This window comes from Fonsecaea monophora (assembly GCF_001642475.1).
Source record: "Fonsecaea monophora strain CBS 269.37 chromosome Unknown Scaff1, whole genome shotgun sequence".
NCBI classification, from domain to species: Eukaryota; Fungi; Ascomycota; class Eurotiomycetes; order Chaetothyriales; family Herpotrichiellaceae; genus Fonsecaea; species Fonsecaea monophora.
In genome coordinates, this window is record NW_019173932.1 from 754,037 (window position 1) to 778,203 (window position 24,167).

General features: G+C 52.5%; 10 protein-coding genes across 10 annotated transcripts; 6 read left to right on the plus strand and 4 right to left on the minus strand.

Annotated features, from left to right (window-relative positions):
- Window positions 1-1,167: 1,167 nt before the first annotated feature.
- On the minus strand, window positions 1,168-2,390 carry AYO21_00257 (hypothetical protein; the record flags this gene model as incomplete). The annotated part of the gene is made up of 2 exons (XM_022650247.1): window positions 1,168-1,942; window positions 2,020-2,390. 2 exons carry the CDS (start codon window positions 2,388-2,390, stop codon window positions 1,168-1,170), a joined length of 1,146 nt encoding a protein of 381 aa, XP_022517573.1.
- An 828-nt stretch (window positions 2,391-3,218) lies between these two features.
- On the minus strand, window positions 3,219-5,552 carry AYO21_00258 (hypothetical protein; the record flags this gene model as incomplete). Its single annotated transcript, XM_022650248.1, has 2 exons — window positions 3,219-5,310; window positions 5,365-5,552. 2 exons carry the CDS (start codon window positions 5,550-5,552, stop codon window positions 3,219-3,221), a joined length of 2,280 nt encoding a protein of 759 aa, XP_022517574.1.
- Window positions 5,553-6,649: 1,097 nt separating this feature from the next.
- On the plus strand, window positions 6,650-8,715 carry AYO21_00259 (hypothetical protein; the record flags this gene model as incomplete). The annotated part of the gene is made up of 4 exons (XM_022650249.1): window positions 6,650-6,881; window positions 6,948-7,314; window positions 7,367-7,830; window positions 7,892-8,715. The coding sequence occupies 4 exons, from the start codon at window positions 6,650-6,652 to the stop codon at window positions 8,713-8,715; spliced, it is 1,887 nt and encodes a 628-aa protein (XP_022517575.1).
- A 1,582-nt stretch (window positions 8,716-10,297) lies between these two features.
- On the plus strand, window positions 10,298-10,825 carry AYO21_00260 (hypothetical protein; the record flags this gene model as incomplete). The annotated part of the gene is made up of 1 exon (XM_022650250.1): window positions 10,298-10,825. The coding sequence occupies one exon, from the start codon at window positions 10,298-10,300 to the stop codon at window positions 10,823-10,825; it is 528 nt and encodes a 175-aa protein (XP_022517576.1).
- An 891-nt stretch (window positions 10,826-11,716) lies between these two features.
- On the plus strand, window positions 11,717-12,331 carry AYO21_00261 (hypothetical protein; the record flags this gene model as incomplete). The annotated part of the gene is made up of 1 exon (XM_022650251.1): window positions 11,717-12,331. One exon carries the CDS (start codon window positions 11,717-11,719, stop codon window positions 12,329-12,331), a length of 615 nt encoding a protein of 204 aa, XP_022517577.1.
- A 1,094-nt stretch (window positions 12,332-13,425) lies between these two features.
- AYO21_00262 (NAD(P)(+) transhydrogenase (AB-specific), alpha subunit) lies at window positions 13,426-17,235 on the minus strand (the record flags this gene model as incomplete). Its single annotated transcript, XM_022650252.1, has 8 exons — window positions 13,426-13,550; window positions 13,676-14,183; window positions 14,252-14,385; window positions 14,443-14,697; window positions 14,748-14,918; window positions 14,978-15,139; window positions 15,201-17,087; window positions 17,151-17,235. 8 exons carry the CDS (start codon window positions 17,233-17,235, stop codon window positions 13,426-13,428), a joined length of 3,327 nt encoding a protein of 1,108 aa, XP_022517578.1.
- Window positions 17,236-18,013: 778 nt separating this feature from the next.
- Window positions 18,014-18,490, minus strand: AYO21_00263 (hypothetical protein; the record flags this gene model as incomplete). The annotated part of the gene is made up of 1 exon (XM_022650253.1): window positions 18,014-18,490. The coding sequence occupies one exon, from the start codon at window positions 18,488-18,490 to the stop codon at window positions 18,014-18,016; it is 477 nt and encodes a 158-aa protein (XP_022517579.1).
- Window positions 18,491-19,281: 791 nt separating this feature from the next.
- Window positions 19,282-20,119, plus strand: AYO21_00264 (hypothetical protein; the record flags this gene model as incomplete). Its single annotated transcript, XM_022650254.1, has 3 exons — window positions 19,282-19,411; window positions 19,477-19,897; window positions 19,948-20,119. 3 exons carry the CDS (start codon window positions 19,282-19,284, stop codon window positions 20,117-20,119), a joined length of 723 nt encoding a protein of 240 aa, XP_022517580.1.
- A 604-nt stretch (window positions 20,120-20,723) lies between these two features.
- On the plus strand, window positions 20,724-21,495 carry AYO21_00265 (hypothetical protein; the record flags this gene model as incomplete). The annotated part of the gene is made up of 4 exons (XM_022650255.1): window positions 20,724-20,756; window positions 20,810-20,833; window positions 20,884-20,943; window positions 20,998-21,495. The coding sequence occupies 4 exons, from the start codon at window positions 20,724-20,726 to the stop codon at window positions 21,493-21,495; spliced, it is 615 nt and encodes a 204-aa protein (XP_022517581.1).
- Window positions 21,496-22,039: 544 nt separating this feature from the next.
- Window positions 22,040-23,650, plus strand: AYO21_00266 (hypothetical protein; the record flags this gene model as incomplete). The annotated part of the gene is made up of 4 exons (XM_022650256.1): window positions 22,040-22,215; window positions 22,267-22,543; window positions 22,615-23,100; window positions 23,159-23,650. The coding sequence occupies 4 exons, from the start codon at window positions 22,040-22,042 to the stop codon at window positions 23,648-23,650; spliced, it is 1,431 nt and encodes a 476-aa protein (XP_022517582.1).
- Window positions 23,651-24,167: the final 517 nt, after the last annotated feature.

Below are 24,167 nucleotides of genomic sequence, written 5' to 3' on the forward strand. Positions count from 1 at the left end.
AATAATCCCACCTTCTCCAGAAGTGGATGGCGGATGAGACAAGGACGAGGTTTTCCAGATCCCACATGGCCATCCATCCGTCCATATATTTAACTTGCCCTCCACTTCTCAAATCAACGAGCACCACCATAAGCGACGTCCCCAAGGACACCCAAAGCGTATGGTCTAGACCTTGGCGGAGGACGAAGGTCGGACATGTCCCTTGATAAGAGAGGCCAGTGTACATAAGGACCCAGTATTCGGGAGCCACTACTTAGCCGCAAAGACTTATCGGTCAACAGCCGCCATCGACCTCCCTAAACCAGTAAAGATTGTGATGAAACCCGTTGGGGGAGCGGCCCGAGAACCATGCAGGAGGGAGGATCTTGGGAGCTTGGAAGTACTTGGTAGAGGGGAATGGTTTGCCCCAAGTAGCCAACCGGGCAGCGCCCACTGCCTTGGGGCGGATCATGGATAAGAAGCTCCTTGGGGTTCTTTACTGGAGCTGGGATTGTGTGTGGACAGCGGTTGCGGATAGGGACGATCAAGGGTTCAGAGAGATAAGATATCGATAGAACTCGAACTTGAGAGATAAAGCGCCATGAATCGACAAGATTGTGTGGGGATGATCTGGGCAAATGGTGTTTGCTGGATGAGGCACTGACTGGTAAAGTAGTAATTAATGCCCAGAGCTTCCCTTACCGAGGCATCCTCCCCTAGTAAACTAGCTTAGTATCTGCGAGCACTTTATACTTGTACTTGTACTGCAATAGCCAAGTTAGGCTTGGCTTACGGGCCGCGGTGGCAATCAAGACAAGAACAAGCCAAGTCCAACGCTGATGATCTAGAATAGGAGTCGCGTAACATTCTTCAGACGTGTGTAACCCACGGGCAGCCTCATTGTTGAGACCTCGCGGTCATAAAAAGCACAGATACAGGATTGAAATACTATCATGCCGGTCTGTGAAATCTCTCTTCTCTCTTGTCGTGTCTCTATAAACATTTGCTGACAGACTCGGGCAACAGTTGTATTACATACAGTATATGGACAGAACCTAGAAAACATCTGCAACAGGCATGTCCTGGAGAAAGCGACAGGGACTTGAGACAACCGCTTCTACCAATAGATCCCCCTCGTCCGTCGCAGTCTATATGGTCAACAAACACTTGCACACAAAAACCAGTCTCTTAAGCCCATTTCCCAAGCAATGCCATTAGACCTGCACCAAGCAACACGCACACGATCATAAACGCCAGTCTCTTGTTGTCCTTTGTCCGCATCGGGTTGAATAGAAAATCCCTCGCTAGCAACTCGACCAAGCCAGTATAGATCAGAATGCCGGCCGACATGGCATCCAAGACCCCGCTGACGACGTTGGCCGTGAACGAGTTGGGGTTGTATGTCGTGCGCACACCGAGACCGATGGCAATGGCAATGGGTGTCGTCAGGCCGTAGGCCGAACAGAGAATCCACGGCAGCCAGCTGTTGGACTTGAATGGGATGGCTGACATCCTCGCGCCAATACCGAGCCCTTCGAAAGACTGGTGGAAGACCAGGACCGGGTACAGCGTGCTGAATTCGTCGCCCACCACGCCCAGGTTGAGACCGATGACGACCGAATGGAAGATGACGCCAAATTCCAGGATCAGGAAAGCCGCAATCTGTTGCCGGAACGAGTTCTGCCGTGCTTCGCTATCCTCCTGGTCCACGGCGAAATCCTCGACGAACCGCTTCTCATACGCCGACGACTTCCGCCGCTCTTCGTGTTCGCGCCGTATCGACGCCATGCTCTCCGCCCGCTCGCGTTGAGCCTCGCTCGGTGTCCTGTCCGTGTACCCGGTTACCGCTTCCTGCAGGTCTGCTTCACTGTCGATTCCGTACTTGACTTCGACATATCGTTCGGCTCCAAAATCGAAGAGGAAGATCACGACCACCGACGTGAGCACAATGGCCGGGCACCATCTACAGTATCGGTAAGGGTCAGCTGTTTTGTCACGTCGACACGGGAGTTGATGGCAATACAGCCACGGCACACTCACGCATAATCGGCCCAACCACCTGTCATGCCCACGCAAGTTTCAGGACCAATCTCGCCATACGCTGGATCGAGGAGATGGATGAATGCCGTGGCGACAATGACTCCGGCACCGAAATACCGCGCAAACAGGTAAACATAGAGCGGAATATGAAGACGTGGCATCCGTTTTGCGATGACGGGGAAGAATGTCGCGGCCGATGAGACGACGAGAATCACAAACAGGGCTGAGATTCTGGCGCCCAGTTGACCATTGTAGTCATTCCCGGACTCGGCAAGGGCGCAGATGACATCTCGAGGGTCGGCAGAGGTCAGGTTGACGTTCTCTGGATCGAAGGTGCTTCCACCAAAGTCGGTGGATGAATTGGAGGCCATGGTGCTCGTCCGCAGGAGTATAGAGACAAGAATTGGACCACGACCACCACGCAGGCAGCGCGTACCGGCCTTTTAACCGTTTCCCTCTCGAACAGGGTAACCGGATACTGTAAGCCCTTGCCGTGAGATTTAGCTAATTGCTTGACAGCATCAAGGATTTGCCCAAGCAAAAAGTGAGGACCTTAAGGGTACGGGGGGGCTGACTAACCCGATTGAGCAGGTCCAACTCGACTATCCGCGTGTGCAGAAGCGAGATACAGCCTTGCCTCCACAATGATCCAAGGTGAATGGATGACGATGGACCTGGTGGCTGAATTGGGGCTATTGGATGTCGGAGTAAGAGCCTTTTCGAGGCGGCAACCCCCACGAGAGGCTACAACCCACAATAGGTGATCCTCGCCTCGTCGCCATTGGAATCGAGGACCTTACCTGGAGTAGCCGATTTTCGTCCTTTTTTTGCTTTTCTTTCTTGTCCTCATGCTTCGGGTGTTCTCCGTGTTGCACCTATTCCACTAGACGCCATGTGGTGGCGGGCCAGCTTGCAGAAGTCCACTTCGGCGTCGTAGTACATGCGACCTCGTCAGCTGAGGGGTTTTTGAGCTCGCAATATCGATGCGGCTGTCATGTCAGAGGCAAAGCATGTCACATTTTTATATTCGAATACCACCATCTCGGGTGTATGTTGTGGCAGAGATCACGATATGGCTTCCTTTTGTGGGAAGAAGCTCTGTTGCCACAAGGGGCGACCACAGATACCATGGAGGCCATGCTGGAGCACGCATGATCAGATTATTGAAAACCCCCCAAGCGATCGAAACTCTCAAGACTTTAGTCAGCTTCGTTGTGAAGGAGAGCACCGAGAATGGCGGCAAATCGTCGCGCAATTTCCCAGTGACCGATCCGCCTCAACAGGTCTGTCAGTCCACTCAGGGCCGCATTGGTCTCAGTCGTGGTAGGCTTGCCGTGCTTATATCCACTCGCTTGGAAAAGAAGTAACGCTGGGTTGACGCCAATTGTCTTGAACTCTGGAAACTCCAGGGCCTCAGCGGCCCCTGCTCGTTGGCCAACACCTTGAGAGCCGAATCGAGTGTAGCAAAACCAGGCAATGCCCGCTCTGAACATGGCCCTAGGTACGTGGATGGCTGGCTCAAACCCGAGCGGAAGATTCTCCAATTTCTTTTGCACAATCAACCCGTGGACTACGCACCTCTTGGCCTGGTCTGAGTTTGCCCAAGCCGTAACGGCGAGTTGATCTTCGGGTGATAGTTCTGGTCCGTTTCGCCCGATGGCTCTCTCCAGAAGATCAAAGTCGGCGAACATGATCATGAAGGCCAGATGCCAGAGAATGCTCATGTCCATGTGATCGGCTTCCCACGCGGCCGACTCTTGCAGGAACGTTCGGTAAAAGGACGTCAAGGTGTTCAATATCTCCTCAGTCCTTGACGGCGTTGAACGGGCATTGATTCGGTTTTCGACAATGTTTGCACATATGCCCTCCAGGACTGTATATGCCGTGAAATAGCTGTCACTGGGGATTGTAGCCAGGTCAAAGTCCAGATGGGCATCGATTGACGCCGGCGTAGAACCAATGCTTTCAAAGTTGCTGGGGTCATTGAGGTACGATTGGCGCCAGTCTTCAGGCCGAGTGGCCATAAATGTCTGATTTGATGCGGCGACCGGCAGTTGTCTGGAATTGTGGCGAAGGAATGGTTCGTGATGGAATGTAGCGGCCAGCTCGGCGTCGTGTATGTGCACACTGAGTGCAATCCGTATAAGTTCTTCGTTCTTCGCCCACTCTCTCCACTTCTTATCCAATTCGGCGGAACTGATATTGAGGTCCAGTCCCACCATCTTTTTAGTTTTGAAAGTCGACCAACGGCGTGCCCATGAAATTAGTGTCCCATTGAAAGCGTCGACAATCGCAAGATGTCTCGGCTCTCCAGACAGTAAACCGAAGGTTTGCCCGATTATGGCTGTCTGGATTAGAGAGATTCGTTGATCTACACCTTGCGCAATCAGTCGGTCCCAATTCGCAAGGACGGCCTTGTGCAATCTCTCGAATATGTGCACGCCCTGTCGAATAGCATGCACGCTGCCCGTGAAGAGGCTCCCGACTGAGCAGATTGATAGCAGGACCATGGAGTTGGCTTTTGAAGGACGAAACGTGGGTGCGTGTACCACTGGAAATACCGGGTGGAATCGTGCAAAATACGACCGAACGCACAGATTCAAAAAGTCCGCCGATGGAAGTGTATGTTCCTGGACAGGGCGGATTTGCAGACTTTGCGTCAACGTCTGACGGTACGTATCGTCAACTTCGTCCCGGGATCCAGGAGGTGTCGCCGGCCCAGATCGCATCACTTCTTCCTGAGCGTCCTCGTTGGCCATGAACCAGAGCCTCTTCGTGTTGGAGACAGGTTTGTGATTGCTCGAACCGAACGTAGCGGTGGGGCTTTCGGGCCAAGCAGGGCGCAATTCTGCCATCGTAGCGACCAGAGGAGTGTCCAAAATCCCACCGTGCAAGTCGCTGTCCACCAGCCACGAAGGAAATTGAGCCTCGAAATCAAAGTTGAAGACGTCGAGCGAAGGGTCAAATCCACTCCCTGACTGATCAGGGGGGATTGCATTCGAGTAGACATCAGTTGAGGCCGTGGTGTCCATTTGGCCCTCCTGATAACTTTTGCCATCCTTGAGGTAAGTAGAGGGCGACACATTCAGAGACGGGCTAATCGCGGAAATCAGGATTGGGTCAGGCTGTTCTTGCAAGACAGCCGTGCAGTCAAGCGGTATTGGGTTGGAAGAAAACCCTCTATGGTCATCCTCCGATCGCAATGGGTTGCTTGACCGGCGCTTATCCTTCACGGCAGCTAGAGAACCATCTTCTGCCAAGTGCTCTTTCTGATGCCGTAGCAGCGTATCGCTAAAAGGGATCTTAGCAGACGCACATGCACTCTCAATCACAGTCACTACTTACTGTCGACCATATTTCCTGCCACAGCTCGCACAGACGAAAGGCTTTTCCTTGGTATGAGACCTGATGTGCCTCTCTAGGTGATCAGCTTTCGCAAAGGTGCGACCACAGGTTGGGCATTGTCTGATTTTGGCGCCCCGGCGGCCCCGCGGACCATCTTTAGGAGCTTGCACCGCAGTGGCATTAGGCATTGCCGGGAGTATGCAGGCCGGGAGACAAAGACGCCTCCATATCAGTGTGATAGAGTGACTCAACCACTGACCGCCTGCTCATAACGTGATAGAAAGGTAGAAGAATCTCTCGGTTTGTGGGGAGGGGGAGAGAGATTGGCGTGGCTCATCGAGAAATCCGGGGAACCTCTGAAGGCTTGGCCGTCCCGCCCGAGGAGGGGAAGCTGCAAGCCTGGATCTACGCAGGGCTGACCAACCACAGACCTCTTCTACTCCTGTCACGTGCATCGCAGCCTGACACCTGCGATAGCGACACAGTTGCTGTCTGTCTATCTGTCTAGCCTTTTGACAACAGGATCGACACTATCATATCCAGTCCTTTTCCCATCCGTGTATGGATCAGTACCATCACATCGGCCCGATATACATCTCACTACCGTAGGCGGCCTCTAAGGATAATGTTGCTGGAAGCCTCATTTCTACTCCTCTTCGCTGGGGTTGATCGCGCTTGATCACTTGAGCAGCCCGCCCTCGGTACAATTCCCTAAGGCATCGAACTTCGAGAACTTTAAGCTGAACTGGCTCTTGAAACCCACGGTCCTCATCGACGCCGCCAAAATGCATTCTCTACCCCGCCTCAATCTGGCCAGAAGTTTTTGTGGGGATGGAAACTACAGAATGTGGGACGTTTGGTCTGGAGGCGAAGAGTCCGCCACAGTAACAGCAGCTTTGGAACAACCGATATGCCGTACATCCACAAGATCAGTTGACTTTGTGGGTGCAAGTCTATGATTGTCATTCTTCGGCTTGAAAAGAGCCAACGCTCAACATGCCTCAATACCTCACAAATAACCCCACAAGGACCTGTCCCACATTTCTTTCTTGCGGCGTCTGGGAATGATCCTCGGGACTTTCAAAGTGCCAGGGCTGCCGATGGTAGTAGCTGGGGTCGGTGTTCTAGGAGGTTTGCCATATAATCCCCTGTTTGACTTCATTCATGAACGAGACTCTGGTTGATGTGTCGGTCTCTTGTCCTGTAACCGATCGACAGGCCAGAACTACACCAACTGTATTGCTGGAGAGACCAGGAATTCCTCATCAATAACCTGCTTGACATTATGTCTCAAAGGATATCTGATGTTGAGGAGACTGGAGTCATCATATGCGGTGGCGGCCCGACGGGTACGGTGCTGTCAGCCCTACTCGGGGCGATGAAAGTGCCAAACATCGTCCTGGAAAGAGAGGAAGGCATTACAACTGACCCGAGAGGCATCGCTTTGGACGAAGATGGCATCCGAATACTACAGTCAATTGGGATCTACGACAAGGTATACACAGAGATTGGGACATGTGAGTAGCACCTCTTCTCGAGCTGTTGGGTGGAAGTGTGTCTTTACCTGATATTGATGAAACCAGGTATGGAGATATTCAACTTTGTCACTGGCAGTGAGCCAAACTTGTACAAAAAGCCACTCCTCACCATGGACTACGCGACTACCGAGGGAGGTACTGGGCATGTTGGGTTCATATGCCACAAGCAGCCAGCGATGGAGAAGGCGATTCGGGACGAGATCCACAAAATCCCCTTTTCTGAAATCCGAACCGAGTCTACTGTGATTGGGATATCGGAAGATCCTCAAAGAGTGACCGTCGAGTACAAGGATGCACATGGACAGCTTCGAAGACTAACAGCTCCATTTATGGTTGGGGCGGATGGGAAGACGGGCTATGTCAGGAAGTGCTATCTCGAGCCGAAAGGCGTCATCCTGGAACGATGCAAAGAGTGAGCCCCCCTCCTTCTCTTCCCAGACGATTCATGCTGAACAGAGACATAGGTCGGACTACGAGGAGACCTGGGTCGCGTTGAATTGGCAAATCACTTTACCCACCGAAAAGACTCACCCAGACTTTCCCCTGTGGAGGCTCGGATACACGCCCGAGCAAGTCTACGATCGGTTCTTCCCGAAACAGTTTCGCTTTCTCTGCAATCCTAAGCGGCCGTCAGTATGTGGAAGATTTGGCCTGAAGTCAGATCGGTTGTGGAGGTTCGAGTTCGTTGTATTGGCAGGCGAGGACGGCTACAAAATGGCCACACCCGAAGAGACCAGCAAGATCATCTATCCGTATCTCACCCATCCCGGAAGCTGGTACGGTCTCCAACACCCAGTCAGGTTCCCCGAGGATTGTATCAAGACGTTGCGGTCGCGACCGTTCTCTTTTGTGGCGAGGAGTTGTAACAAGTGGGCTTTGGGAAGGGTCATCTTGGCTGGTGATGCAGCTCATGTCTTCCCTCCTTTTGGTAAGCGCCACCGCTTTCGTGGATTTTGGTGTGTTTTGTGACCAATCTGACTGGTTTATAGGCGGACAAGGCATTGCCTCTGGGTTTCGAGATGCGTCGGCACTGGCCTGGAGACTTGCGTTGCTACACCAGCATCCGACAACAGACCACGAGGCCGTGTTGACAGCATGGTATACCGAACGAAAGCAACAGCTTGAGCGCTCACTGGCCGCCACCATTCAGAACGGGGCATATGTGACAGAATCGGACCCTATCAAGGTCTTCATTCGCGAATGGTATATGTGGGCGGTTCAACTGGTGCCCAGCTGGAGGAGAGAACTCCAGAAAGGCGCCCGAGCACTCGGCATGACAAAATATCGATACAGTCCCGGGCTTGCATTTTTGGGAGACATGGGAGGTGGCTTGCTCCTCCCGCAAATCTATGCATTCAACTTCAGGAAAAACAAGGTCGAGTTCACGGATGATTTTATCTTCTCTTCGGAGAAAAGGGGGCTGTTCCAGCTGCTCGTCTTGCCTGACCAAGTCAGCCAGATCCAGCCACTTACAACAGATCTTGAGGCCATCTGCCAACTCTCGGGCAATCTCGTTTTTGGTGAGGAAGCCACGGTGCTCGTCCAATCCACAAAGGCCTCGATATCTGCCCAAGACATGCCCGTCCAGCAGGTAGCCCGGATCGCGACCGGAGACGAATTCGCTGCCGACCCGCTCCTCTGCAAGAACCGACCTGCCCCGATCGGCTATGACGAGCTACGGCTTCGCGAGGAGATACAGGGCAAGAAGTACGTGATTGTCAGACCTGACCGCTTCGTCTTTGCGGCCTGTGATACACGGGCGGAATTGAGGGAGGCTATGGGTAAGCTCCGAGGCGCGTTGCATGTAGAGTGAGGGTCGAGGTTGGCGACGACATAAATCGCGCTACATTTCTTCTTCTTGCAGAGATGGCGCCGGGGGATACCTCTCAGTTGGATGTACTGCTTTTGCACCAGAGCATTCGCGCAATATCAACAAATCGGGCGTGTAACAACTACGTTAGTCAGGGGCGAAGCTGCTGAGAATGAATACCTCCTTTCCTGGCGACTTCATATCTATATCTGTACATACCCACAGACGCATTGACTATTTAATGACACTGGTCCATTCCAGTTGGCTGAATAGCTAGGAGCAGCGAAAATGATCTGGACTGAGTACAAGTATGTATGTATATATGTAGGTCTTTCCTTTTTGTTACCTCTTCTCTTTCTTCGCCGAATCATTCAACTTTTTCCCGACGGTTGGAAACCGTCGGTCGGTCAGTCAGTCAATCATCAATAATCATCCTCGACCTCGACTTCGGAACCATGATTCATACTCGATACTTCTGTACCGAGTAGACCAACCACTACGTACCTACCTCACCTACCTCATAGACAATTGGCTAGATAGACACCCGTATTCCTCCTTGCCATGCAGCAATTTTTTTTAAGCGGTGGACGCTTGCTCGACGGATCAGCCGGATTCGGGCAACTATTGGAATGGCATGGATGGATGCGTGGTGAGTGGGTCCCTGCCTAGGCAAGTGGGGGCTCATCACAATGCGTGCGTCATGCACTAAATTACGAGTACATATTTCACCGTCGTTTGCTCGCCATGATGATGATTTGGGGGAGGGGGGGTTTTCAGCCTCTTATCGGTGTCGGAACGGGATCCAACGCTACCTCCTCGATACCTCGTACATATGGGTCTAACTACGCAGGGGTTGAGAGAGCGCGATAGCGGATGGTGGATATGTGAGTGGGTCATTCCATGTGCTTTGCGCCCTGTGCCTGGTAATCCAGAATAGTGGATGGTGGATGGTGGATGGTAGATGGTCAATTCCACCCGGCTGAACTTCCCACAATGATGTATGTCTGTATGCATGTAGGTACTCGTACAAGGTATGGTGTGGCGCCAGAGCGGCGGTCAAGATATCCGATGTATGCGAGACTGGTTCTAATCACGACCCTTTGACCTTTTGACGTGTCATTCTTCCAGGGTTGAGGGAAATACGAGGGGGTTGGTGGTGGTGGTACAAAAACATGTGCCACGGCCAAGTAGGGATCCAAACAATTGGAATGTGGTTGTGGTTGTGGCCCAAAAACCTCAGCCCAAACTTGGGAGCCTTGTCCACCCTATCATTTTCCTACGATTGTCGTATTCGTGATTTTTCTTTTCTCAGAGAGTATGTGAGTGGGTGGGTGTATGTGTGTGTGGATGGTCTGGTGTGTCATTGCGCTTCAGCTCCTCCCATCCCCTCCAGGTCAAAAAAAACTCTGTCTGCACCTCATCTCACCTCACCGCCGTTCCGTCACCCGGCTCTGGTTCTCTCTAAAAATCCCATCATCCATACATTTCACCCTCCGATCTTTACGCTTTGAAGACGTCCGGACTCAGACCTTGGCCTTGGTTGCCTATTTCTGTGTATGCGCGCACAAGATATCCTCCCACAATAATGGAGACGTCCTTGTTCACTCTTCCACCCGAGATTCGTCTGCAAATATGGTCCTACCTTGTTCGACCGACCACGATATACCCCTGCCACTGTGCCGAGAGAGACAAACAACTCCGCCTTGACGCCTGTTGCAACAACTCCTCCTCCATATACCAGGACTGTGACAACCGCATCCTGCGGGTCAGCCGGCAGATTTTCGACGAAGTCCAGCCGGTGGTCGAGCGAGCGGAATCGGAGAGGCTCTTTGTGCTCTGCAACAGTCTCTCCCTCGACGATTTCTTCAAGGCACTGCACCAGAGTGACTGGAAGTGGGTCAAACATCTGAGGGTGGAGCTGTTCGTCGGTTGGGCCAAGGACAACCAGGACGACTGGTTTCTCTGCCAGATGCACCGGTGGGCAAAGAGATCTGTCGCCGGGACCTTGTACAAATATGACCAAGGGCGAGAGTTATCGATCCAGCCAGCCGAACAGGCCAGAGAAGATAAGAATGGGAGGAGGACGCTTACTGTTGACATCTACCTGGCATGACACCGACAGGTGCCTGACCCGCCGCTGTTATCTACCAGGCAGGATGCGGTAGTGTGTGGATCGATGGTGAAGGCTGCTTTCAGCACAGACAAGGCTGGAAATCCCGAATTGCGCCGTCGGCTGCCGTCTTCCTTGATTGCACCATCGTGTCAGCCGCTCAACAATTTTGCCGCTCAATTCGGGAACGATGCATGGGTCGGGTGTGAGGATAGGGACAACGTCGGTGAGCACGATAAGCACAAAACCTTGCTTTGTGGGTGAGAGCGAAATCGCCCGGCAAAGATAAAACGCGGATCTCTTGGTATTCCTTACACGTGACCGAGAGATAACCTTATCATCACGTGCATCAGCGATACCGACCACACAATTCAGTTGCAGCTGCTGCGGCTTACTCTCCCGACGACTTTGGGAAATGCAACCGGATAACGATGTCACTGTGCGTGTACCCGTTCCAGAGCCGAGAATCCCTTTCCTGGTCCAGCTCGAACGAGGCTCCCTATACACCGGGTGCCTGACTTGACATCCTACCCATTGAGAGTGGCTTGTTATGGTGCCTGACCACGTCATACTCGAGATGCTAGCGACGAGAAGGATCAATATCATACCTGGCTAGGGGGCAAGGTACAGGATTACAAAATGCAGAATGTAACCGGAGATCCTTTTCGTCGCATAGTGCTCACGGTGGGTTTTGGTGCACGCCTGGATGCAACCGTTGATGGGCTCAAATATGGGATGTTTACAAGATATTTGTCAAATTTTTCCTATGGCAAACTCTTTTCTCGCCCAGGACATACACACAAGTCGAGAAGAAAGGGGAGGACTGAGTAAGTAACAGTTCTTCTGCTGTGCCTGGTTTTGAACGGGTCCTTGTTTTGCCGCCCGGGAGAAGAAATGTCTTCATCATCAGAGTCACCGTTTCCGATAATCTACACGGAACGACTCCAGCTCCGGATCTTCGACCCAGCGCGCGCCTCGGACTACGACGCCGTCTTGGCCATATACAACAGCGACTTTACCAGACGCGCCGTGGGCGACGCGGGCCTGCACAGCCGCGAAGACGCCGACGTCCGCTGCACCAAGTTCCACCCTCTCCCCGAGGACTTTGATCCCGCGAGACCCTTCCCCTCGCACCCCTGGCACCTGGTCTACCTCCGCGGCACCGACACGCTGGTCGGCGTCATCTCCCTGTTCCTTCGCCACCCGCTCCCGTACGCGGACCTGGGCTACGCTGTCGCCGAAGAGCACGCGAATAGGGGCTACGCGACCGAGGCCGCCAAGGCCGCGCTGCGCTGGTGGACAGACGAGATGGGCGTGCCGAACATCTGGGCCGCCTCGTTCGACTCCAACGTCGCCAGCCACAGGGTCGCGCGGAAGATTGGGTTTGTTGACGGCGGCTCCATCAGGTTGCTGCTGTCGGACACCCTGACCAAGGAAGCGAAAGCGTTTGTCCGGCCGGGAATGGAGACGTCTCTGGATGGGTTGACTGTCGATGTGCGGCAAAAGTGAGCCGCGTGTACGTCGCGATGGTGCTACTACGTCTTGGGGTTTGTGTGCTTGTGCCTCCGCTGGGGGAAATGTCACACATCCATCTGTCTGAGTGCTTTTCTTTTCTTTTTCTCCCTGCAGATAGACAGCGAGATGTAATATAGATGGATAGATGCCTTCTTGGCTAGGCGCCTATTCTTGTTATTTTTCTGTGCAAATAAATGCAAACGCAGGTTCAGGTTCAGGTTCAATGTCATTTCAGTTGTCAGATGTCAAATCTACCCCGATTTCACGTATAGAACTAGTCTATGTATGTAGCTCATTCTTACCCGTCCATCCAACCCATCCATCCATTCAAAATAGACAAAAGCAAACAAGGGAGCGAAAGTCTCAACGATGCCTCATCCATTCTTCGATTCGTCTGTCCATCTGTCTTCGATCTTATTAAACCTCTCCCTACCTTCATCGTCTTTCTTCATGTCTGAACCCCCCGGGCGCTAATGAGATAAGACGGTGCATTTCGGCTAACCAATCAACCAACCAGTCAACCATCAAGCCAGCTAGCCAGCGAACCAACCAGCTCGACTTCGACTCGATTCCTCGAATTGGACTTCTGGCTTCTGGCTTCTCACGCTCCGGGACTCGGGTTTCGGTAAGGTGCGTACCACGGACGAATCCCGTATGACGTTCCGGCAGCTTTGTGGATGACAGTCTTGGATTGTGGTCGGTGTTCATGTCCATGCCTACGGCCATACCCACACATACACACACGTATGTACGTACGTACGTATGTATGTATGAGCATTGGATGATCCACATCTTCATCAAGGTTGGCGGCAGGCCCCTAAGGCGGTGTTGACATCTTGTCGTGTCCTGTCGTCTCGTGGCGTAGCATGTCGCGGCCGTAAGCTACCCCCGGTTGTATCCTGCATAGCATCCAGGCCCGTTCCGTTCCCCATTCGTCCCCTGTCTGATTCTCCGCCCCTAATTCAATGAAACTTGTAACAATTGACTCCCCAGTCTGTCCGGCAATCTAATATCCTGTGTAAAAGAAAACGTTTGCTCCATTGGTCTCTCTACCCAAGTGCGTATCGATGAGCGAGGCGTTGGCGCTTCTAGACGTGGAATTGCGCCTTGTACCTCGTCTCCAAGGCCGCTTTGAGAGCGTCGCAAGTCTGCTTGGCGTCGCCGAACAGCATCCTCGTGCCGGGCATGTAGAACATGGGGTTCGGGACGTCGGCTGGGGGGTGTCGTTAGCGCATGTACCACATGAGAGGATGGAATGTAATGGTGGGAAGGATCACGAGGTATGAGATTGGGAATGGGGAAAAGGTAGAGGGCAAAGGGTGGGCTTTTGTAACTCACCATATCCACTGCTCATGCCTCGTTTCATCACAACCACCCCTTTACTCTTCCACGCATGCAACACGGGCATCCCGGCTATGGGGCTTCCAGGCTCCAATGCAATCGGATTCACCGTGTCGTTCGCGCCAATGACCAACGTGAGGTCCGTCTCCGGGAAATCGTCATTGATCTCATCCATCTCCAAGACAATATCGTACGGCACGCTCGCCTCGGCCAGTAGCACGTTGCACTGTCCCGGCATCCGGCCCGCGACGGGATGGATGGCGAAGCGAACATTGACACCCTTGGAGCGCAATAGCGAGACGATTTCGGCAATGGCATACTGGGCTTTCGCCACGGCCATGCCATAACCCACTACAATGATTACGGATTCGGCGTTGGCGAGCGCCTCGACCGTTTCTTCCACGGTGGTCTTGGTGATCTGACCTTTGATTTCTTGCGACGTTTGAGCGATTGGCGCAATGCCACCGAAGAGGACGTTGGTAAGTGAACGATTCATCGCGACGCACTGTTGTGAGACGGAATGTTAGCAATACTTCCAAACCAGGAATCCGCTAGGTGGGTTGGGTCCTTTACCATAATGTACGAGAGGATCGAACCGCTGACACCGATCAACGAGCCTACTGTCAGTAGTAAGGGGTTGTCCAGCATGAAACCCTCCGCGACGAGAGCGAAGCCTGAGTAAGCATTCAACACCGTAATGACCACGGCTAGCACGAGAGGTCAGTAAGGTGTCGTGTAAGATGAGAGACAAAGTATAAACATACGCATATCCGCGCCTCCTATAGCGGCTGTCGTGGTAAAGCCTTTGGCAAAACTGAGCGCAGTGTTTGCGGACAGGCATACTGCAGCCACGGCCGGCGCCCCAGGCGCCATGGTCAAGAACGCACCCATCGTGCCAGCGTTGGCGGCCAAAAGGCCAGAATTAATAAGATGGCGACCAGGGAGGATGGTAGGTCGAGATGACATTCGTCCCGCGAGTTTCAGGAACGCAACAAGAGAACCAGTGAATGTTACACCACCTGAACATTATTAGAGAAGGGTCCGACTCGAAATAACAAGGCAAACATACCAATGAGAACGCCCAAATACGCTGTCACCATGTGTAAAGACGAGATATCCGAGACATGAGCAAGTACGCTGCCGATGCTAGTGAGGACGGCTGCGAGACCAACAACGGAATGCAGTGCAGCAACCGTCTGAGGTAGCTCGGTAGGGGTAATACGTCGTCCGATCAGGGCGCCTGTTTGTCATCATGAGCACCTCGTGTCCATCAACGACCAAATTCAGAGGGGAACGTACCAACAATACCACCAATAGCTGCAATCGTGCCAAACTGTGTCATCACTTCCCCGGAGAACCCAACGGCGCCGAGTGAGGCAATGATGCCGGCGAAGACACCCAGTATTCCAAGCAGGTTCCCTGTCCGGGCGGTTGCTTGCGATGCAAGTCCTTGGATAGATCCTAGAATAATGAGGATCAGCTGCCAAGTACGCATTGTCGACAGGATGGCCAAGGCACTTACCGATACAGAGCAGACTGCTCACCAGGTATCCGGCCTGCACGAGTCCAGCCATACCTGTGCTTGCTGCGGCGATGAACCCGCCACCGAATAGCACACCGGGAATCGCATACAGCCATGGATACTCCGGAGGGTCCGTAGGTCGTTTGAACATATCCAACATGCGCTTCGTAATGACAAACCCACCTGATACATTAACAAAAGCAAGCAGAACCGATAGCGCACCGAGTACTTGTGGGACCGTTTCTGGCAAATATCCGCCACCCATGATGAAAAAGCCACCTACACCCACAATGCCAGAAATGGCGTTGGTAACGCTCATCAAAGGAGAATGAAGAGCAGGAATCACACCCCAGACCGAGCGATAGCCAATCAGACCGGCCAGACCAGCAGTAAATGCGCTGCCCATGAACAATGGGGACGTCAATTTCCCTAGAGCAAGAGCTGCACTCATACCTCCAGTCACGGCTGCGACATTACGGGCTTGACTTTGCCATGGTGTCAATGCAACTGGTTTGGATTCCTGTTCGTGATGCTGCTGTGCAGGCGCAGGAGGTGGCGCAGGTCGTGGTGCAGGGGGAATGATTTTCCCATCGTGCGTAACAATGGAGCCTCGCACGACTTCGTCCTCCAGGTCAATGCCAAAGTGGTTCTCCCTGGGGGAAATCGCCAGCAGAAACTTCGTGATGTTGTTGGAGTACAGACTCGTCGACTGTGTTGGAAGGCGAGACGGAAAATCCGTGTAGCCGATGATGGTAACGTGGTTATGCACAATCAGTTTGCCGGGTTGAGTCACCTCGCAGTTCCCGCCGCCCTCTGATGCGAGGTCGACAATGACCGAGCCGGGTTTCATGGCACTGACCATTTTCTCCGTGATCAATTTAGGAGAAGGCTTTCCGGGAATGGCTGCAGTGGTAATAACAATGTCGACATCCTTGCACTGTTCCATGAAGAGTTTCATCTCCGCCTCGATGAATTCCTTGGACATTTCCTTGCTGTAGCCACCTGCTGCCGAGCCTTCTTCCTTGACGGAGACTTCCAGAAAGTCGGCACCCAGGGACTGAACTTGTTCTCGAGCGGCAGAACGAGTGTCAAACCCGCGGACGATTGCACCCAGCCGACGGGCGGTAGTGATGGCACTCAACCCAGCAACGCCAGCTCCGATGACCAAGACTTTGGAGGGAGGGATCTTTCCCGCAGCAGTGACCTGACCGGTCAAGAAGCGACCATAGTGATTAGCTGCCTCAAGCACACCTTTGTAACCCGCGATATTGGCCATGGAACTTAACGCATCAAAAGCTTGAGCACGGGAAATTCTCGGAATCATGTCCATAGCAAACGCAGTCACGCGCTGGGAAGCAAGAGCCTCAACGAGGGGTCTGTTCTGCATGGGTTGCAGGAACGAAATCAAGGCAGTCCCCTCTCGAATCTTGGGTACTTCCGACTCAAGGTTCGGTGGACGGACTTTGAGCACGATATTGCTTTCCGCCCACACGGTCTCGCGGTCGACCACAGTGGCGCCAACATGCTCGTAGACCTCGTCAGCATATTCAGCTTCGATACCAGCGCCTCGCTCGACGAGGACACGGGCAAACCCTTTCTTCAACAGTAAAGGGATGTTTTGTGGCGCGACAGCGACACGACGTTCACCTGCCAGAGTCTCTTTGGGAACGCCAATGGTCAGTTGCGAATAAAGAACTGGCTCAACCGGCAGGTCGGACTTGAATCTCGACCACACAGTGACAGCCCTCGGTGGTAACTTGATCAGACTTTTATGTTGATGTTGATTTTTCAAGGTGAGCGGAACCAGCCCGCCACTGACTGAGTGCACATGTCGCCTCGCGTGACGGCTCTGCCGTACACAACCATAGATGGCGTCGATCCTGGAAACTGGGTCGACATGTCAGCCTGGACCTCAGGCTCTCTCTCAATGGAACAGGATTTCAGCAGTACCTGAGTCTCTAAAGCTGAAGCAGCTCTTGGTTGATAGTTTTACCGACAAAGGCGCGGACACGATGGCAAAAGAGGCGGGAGCCATTGTGCTATCTCACCGCCACAAACAAGCTCGATAAGAACCTTGTAAACTCGGATCTGGGGCTGCAGATAACCGCGATGACCTGCATGTCAAGCCCGGAGGCACCCGTCAAGAAAAAACACGCGATTCTATGGCATGCTCTGCGGCGGAAAGAGTGTTTGCAAATTTCGCCGTGTAGCCAAACTTGCGAATGAACAGGAGAATTGGAGAGCAAAGATGAGGAGGTAAAACGTGGCAGGCTGGTGAGGAAGACGGAGTCACCAGTAGTAGTGAGTAGTGGGCAGCGGAGCTGTAAGGAACCGATGATACTGCCGAGGGAGAAATGCAGTTGGGCACATGACGGCTAGGTTCAAACAGGAATGCCCCAAAGCCTGAATGAAGCTTGGAACTGTGTGTGCATGGGTTGCATTGACCGTCACAACCCTTCTCGTGGTACAAAAAGCTAGGTACGGGTTGGCATTGTGGCTGTCAACGGCGGGCATCGGCAAGATTGATGCCCCTCGTGCCCCTCCAACCAATTGTTAGGGACAAAATGAGGGCAAGAGCCGCCCGTGCGTGGTGGGGGTGGAGCAGGCGGGGTGGGAGCTGATTACGGTAGGATTCAAGATGGAATGTGGAGGAGGGGAGTACGAGAAATAGAAGGACGAAAGGCCATTGATCGCTATCACCACCGTTATGGTCACCATTATGTACCTGCGTGCTGTAGCCATTGTGAACCTGCAAGACTGCGCACCTATCAACTATACAGAAGACCCTGGTTGGTCTACTGTCGCAAGGATCTTCAGCAATCTTTCTCCTCTGTACGCAGCTTCCCCTGGGGTTGTAACGACTCCTCAGCTGTGCTCGCGTCTTGTCCGGGCAGCTCGTGATCCATTCCAGCGATAGGCTCCAAGAACCCGCGAAACGTCGTCTTGATGATCACCCAGTCCTTGTGGAAATCATCCTCTTCATTCTGGATAGGGGTGTCTCCGTTGGCGGCTGACGTCTGAACGTCTTTCCTCTCTTCAATATCCAGTGTCCACCTCATCCCATATCCTCGTGCATTCCTAATCTCGTACACAGCTACTCCATGGTGCAACAGCATCACATTCCTCCAGACTGCTTGTACAAGCATGTCCTCCAATATTCCCCTTGCGATTTCCGTCTTGTTCTCGTTGCTCCCCGTTGGCAGGGTCCAGAATGGGTGTGCTCGGCCATGCTCTGAAGATGCACCACCACGCTCAAAGTGTTTGCAAAGCGCAACTGCACCCGAGGACATGAGGGTTCTGGGGCGTGGTGGTGCATTAAATGTATCGCGCAAGGTGGATGTTGGTGGAGGTAGCAGGAAAAGTGTTCCTTTCGTTTTCACGAGGCCAGCAGTCCGGTATGTATTTTCGCGATCTGATGGACTCGTGGACCATGGAAGGACGAGGGACGGGTACATTTTACTGTGGCTGGTCTCGCAGTTTGAGCCGCTGGTCAGGGAACGAAGAGGCATAAGCACGTAGGAAATGGAACGGGCGGTGAGAAGCCTTCCCCCTTTCGTAATTGGAGCAACATTGCTGCGAGGCAACGCGACAGACAACAGCTGAGGATGGAAATCACTTCATTACATTGCACGCAAGAAGATGTTATAAGTGGTCTCGACGTGGAACGAGCAAAATCACTACAGAAATGCATAAAATGACAAACAAGACAGGGTGGCTGCAGCTGGATAAACAATGCCCCGACAAGCACGGAAAGCTTCTGCAGATTCCCCGAACCTGATAGCGTCATACATCTTTGGTATTGCACTGTGCGGGGAGGCATCCTTGGGCGTCCAATCCGCAGTTCAAATTGGTCAGCTCGATAGTTTCCAGCAGTGTCTACACCGAAATCAAAGTGCCTAGCGGCAACATGGTGCTCCGCAAGAGGGAGTGATGATCCCTGATATTCTCTGGGACGACCCTCTATTGATACTCTCTTCCTGCACCAGGCAGAACCGACTTGTATCGTCCAGCTGTGCTCCCACTGACCCAGCTCGAACCCCAATTTCTTGTACTCCGTGTATAGTAACAGCCAACCTCAAACATGGCTTCAGCAACGGGTATTCCTGAGCGCAATCCCGCCCTTGAAGAGGAGGAGCCGCTCTTGGGAAGGCCAGGAGACGTCACACAACGGCCAGGCCAGGGAATGCAATTCAATTTTGTGACAGGAACAGGTATGGATCCTCTTCGACTCGTCGAAGCCAACATCCTCTTTGGCATCGTCGCTGATAGGGAACAGCTATTCTCGCCCAAGTGGGCATCGTTATTCTGACAGCTCTGGTCTGGGCTGCAGTGTTCAAGACCGGGTTCATATTCTTCTCCTATCATCCTTTGCTCAACTCCCTGGCTATCCTCCTCCTCGTTCAAGGTGTGCTCGTCCTCCAACCCACAGCGGCTCAAAAGGACAAGATTACAGGCACATATGTGCACTCGGCAATCAATACGTCGGCCGTTGCATTGCTCATAGCCGGCTTGGTCATTATCGAGATAAACAAAGCTTCACACCCTGAGACCCGCTTCCAAAGTGTGCACGGGAAAATGGCATTGGTGGCCTACATACTCATCTTCCTGCAATGGCTGATCGGGGCCGCTGCGTTTTACTTGCCTGAGACGATATTTGGCACTGTTGATCGAGCCAAGTCACTGTACAAATACCACAGGTACGTGAAACAAAGGTTGCCATACTTTCTGTGGCCTAACAATGAGGCAGAATTTCGGGCTACGTTCTCGCCGTCTATTTTCTGGCTGTCATTGCTGCATCCACTCAGACATACTATAACCAGGCATTCCTGCACATCAAGCTGTGGGCCGTCATTGTGTCAAGCGTTCTGGTACTCGTGGGCATCATACCGCGCATCAAAAAGCACAAGCTTGGACTGTGAGAGAGTTGTTGATATCAACAACATGGACAGAGGAACGGATTGCATTGCAGGACTCAATTTTCCTTTTCCTTGACAAGAAGGCATCTTAATACTTCAGTTCGTTCGCTCAACACGAACATGGACACGAGCCATGATAGTCCTACATTGGGATTCGGGCAAACATTCGGAGGGACTCAAAATATGTTAGATGGCGAACACGCACTTGGGGACAAGACTCGCATTTAGCGCGGTAATTGGTCATTCGGTTGGTGTCTATTTGCAAGAAGCAGCTGGAGTTTTGTCTATTAGTACAAAATATAGGTCGATAGCTGCATTGTCGACTACTGTTCTCTATATGCTGCATAGACGAAATCCAGCTGGTGAAGTCGATTCGGCGTGCGGAGTAATTCGGATATGGGGCGCAGGCGATGACGCCCGGGTGGTGAGACCTGCAGTTCCGCCCATTTAAACTGCCATGTGCGCCGGAATAATTAAAACTGTCCAAATGGGAAGTTTGAAGATTCACCTTCGCCCATCAAGGCCTTGCCTGCGCTGCGCTTACTTCGATGAGCTGACTTCTATCTTTCATTGCCCTCCGTTCCAGCCTCTGTGACCATAGTCTAAGATGGCCCTCAACCTGGAGAAACAACTGCGCTTCGTGAGCAGCCTGCAACCCCTCTGCCATTTGTCCCGCTGACCATTTTCCCACAGTATGGCGCATACCACCATGACGCAGTACGGTCACAAACGTCGACCCTTGAGAGAAGTCGCTGATTTGGATTCAGATCAATATTGGCATACACATGGTTGGAGTTCCCATTATCCTGTGGACTACATTCCTCCTTGTATGAGATAAGACCCGTCCATCCGACGAGCACGGCAACTTACCTCTGTGGTAGTTCACGAATTCCGGTCCACTGATCAAGTTGCCTCAATCGATGACCATCCCCAACCTCGAACTGGACGCCGGCACACTTTTCTGCCTGTCTTACTGCGGGCTATACATCTTACTCGAGCCAGTGGCCGGAACGGCGTTCGCCGCACTGCTTCTCTCTGGAACTGCATACGCACATCACCTAGTCGCTGTCCACGGGATGACCGCCAACTTCTGGGCGGCGGCGGCATTCGTGGCGTCGTGGATTGCACAATTCTTGGGCCATGGAGTGTTCGAAGGACGGGCTCCTGCTCTGCTGGACAACATCTTTCAGGCATTTTTCTTGGCTCCACTCTTTGTCTGGTTGGAGATCCTGTTTGCGCTTGGTTACAGGCCGGAACTGAAGAGCCGGGTGGACAAGATGGTGGAGCAAGATATTGCCAAATATCGCGAGTCCAAGGCACAGAAAGCGAACGGGCAGGTGAACGGGACTGCTGCGAATGGTCACATCAAACAATCATAACCCGATCTGGAGCGTCGGCACCGGAGACGACAATGAGGAGGGCTGTCGAAAGATGGTACCCGAGGTGGGAGACCTCTATAATGACATTCGATTTATTGAGCGCATTCAAGCTTCACGACAACGCCATCGATTCCCCTTTGGCACTTTTCATGATGAGCGGCTACATGCAATTCCGGCGGAGTTATTTTGGCTGTGTATATCTGGCTGGGTGAAATGTACTCCCCTTCAAACAATGGAAGTGATGGTCTCTGCCATAAGCTGGTTGATGTTGTGCGGTCATCAGCCTTTATCTGTTGGCCGTGGATGAAGAATTTCGGGGGCGCCACCAAAAACACGTAGAATTCAATTCCATCTAGATAATTCCAAGAATGTATACCTGCCAATTTGTGCTTAACATGATTTATACTCCAGGCATTTCACCCCCTTTTGAGTTGAGCTGGTAGACTGTTACTCGGTGCAAAACGGACTCAAAGGATTGCCAAGCTTTAAACATGTTCCTCCATCCCTGCAACGCCGTCTCCCAGTTTCTTGCCTCGGTGTGATGATGCCCCTGAATGCATGGGTCGATACTACGCTCAAAGCGCCTCTGGAACAGGGCACTTCATTCCATACACATGACCGTCACGAAACGAAATCAACCAAGGGCAGCTCGCTGTTGGAAGGATGGGTGCATCAAAGTCCCAGCGGACCGAACCCATCAACTGAGGACGAAAACGCAACGTTGGTGGTTCCCGCACTGCCGTTCCGAGCAACGAATTGACAGTAAGCCAGATGGCAGTTGATGCATGGATCAGAGCAATGGAGTTCAGCCTCCAGAGAAAGCACATCGACCACTCTCCCCTCGACCGATGAAGAGCTCAAGTCCGCGATCACAGCATTAAAGTCCTCAACCAGGGCGATTGAGCGCCGGACGCGGATCCTCCGCGCACAAGATGCTCAGCTAAAGCATATCGAGGAAGTTGAGAACGCTCTCGATGCACGAAAGACCAGACAAGAACAACACCTCGACCAAAAACATGCTGCTGAAGTGCAGTGTATCAAGTTTGCTGTAAATCTCCCCTTGCCATCTGACCGCTGACCGCTAGACAAGAAGTCGTCGCCCGCTGACTTATGCATGAGAATGAACAAATACTCGAGGATCTGAGGTTAACACTGCGAGCCGAGTTCGATCGCGTTATCAAAGACTCGAAAGCGACTCCCGCCACTGTCACGGAGCTGCTCAACTCAGACGATCGCGTGCTTTCTGATCTCAATGACCTCTCATCCTCAGGCGCTCAGGAGAAACATGATGTCGCGCTCGATGCGCTAGCAGACAGAGTAAACAAACTTACACATGCTTTACAGTATTTCCGCGCGCAGACTCTCAAAGATCGTCTGGATCGTGCGTATCTTGAATCACTCAGCAGTGCAGACATCGCCTCTAGTGCTCAGGTCGTCTCTGACGGTACAATCGACACTGTTCAAGATGATCTAGGCTCTCTATACAAGGAGATTGATGATGTTATGGGAATGGTTGTGGCTCAAGAACACGGAAATGCCCTTCAGGCAGCTCTCCAGGATGTCCGCCGTGCGCAGAAGCAGAACGACAGGTCCCTCCATGAAAAGGTAAGGTCCATTGCTTTTAATCATTCGATTGAGGTTCACTCACATGGCAATCTGCTAGGTCTACAACCAACTTTTCTCCCTCACACAAGCCGTCACTAGTCTCTCGGAGAGGCTGGAGAGCCTCCAATCTCGACGACTCAGGTTGCACGAACTGGACGTGCAACTTCAGCATGTTGAGACCAGTGTTCGCTCTAATACGAAACCTATGATTGAGAAGACAGGCCCAGAGCCGGAACAAAGCATCAAACCCGCCGCAAGGGCTTTAAGTCAACACCTCGGACTCACTCCGGGAAGCGGTGATAGAAAAATGTCTGATGCAGCAACCACTTCGAGCCAACTCGACGACCTCATTTTGAGTTTGGACACTCAGTCAGCAGGGAGCGTTCTGAGAGTGCTTCAGCTGTCGGACCGAGCCGCTGCGATGCGAGGCGCTGCAGTACAGCGTGCATCAGAGGCACTGGCGTCTCATGGTTCTCACGAGCTTGGTGTCCGTGAACTAGAGGAGATGATTGCAGCTGCGAAGGCTGAAATGGAGCGAGGGAATCCCTGATACGGTCAGAAACACGACCCGCCTGAAGCGAAGTGCATTCTGTCGCCGCCAGTGCGGATACAATAGCCCGTGCCAATCGGAATGGTCAACGACACGCAGCGAAGCTACTCTTGGATATGCCGGCTTTTGGCTCTCCCACTCAATATGTTCCTATTGCGCATTTGCATCTCTGCGGGTAACCGTCCCGCTTGTTAGGAGGGAACAGGAGCTTTCTACGCGCCCCAGGAGGACTGTAGAATATGAGCTACAACCAAATAGCCTAATCAATACGGCAAACAAGTATATGTTCTGGCAATGGTAGGCAAAGTAGACGTATATCATAGTCTGTGCCATTACTTTACCCCGACAAACAGCAGAGCAATCTACCACAGAGTCACATAAAAGTAAAAAAGCCTCTCGATTGACATGATCTATCATCAGTCTATACTTGCGTAAGTTTTTCATAATATATAAAACTTATGGTATTACACATTGGCGCGGAAAACCCCCCTCCAATAAAGAAAGCAGGCAAAAACAC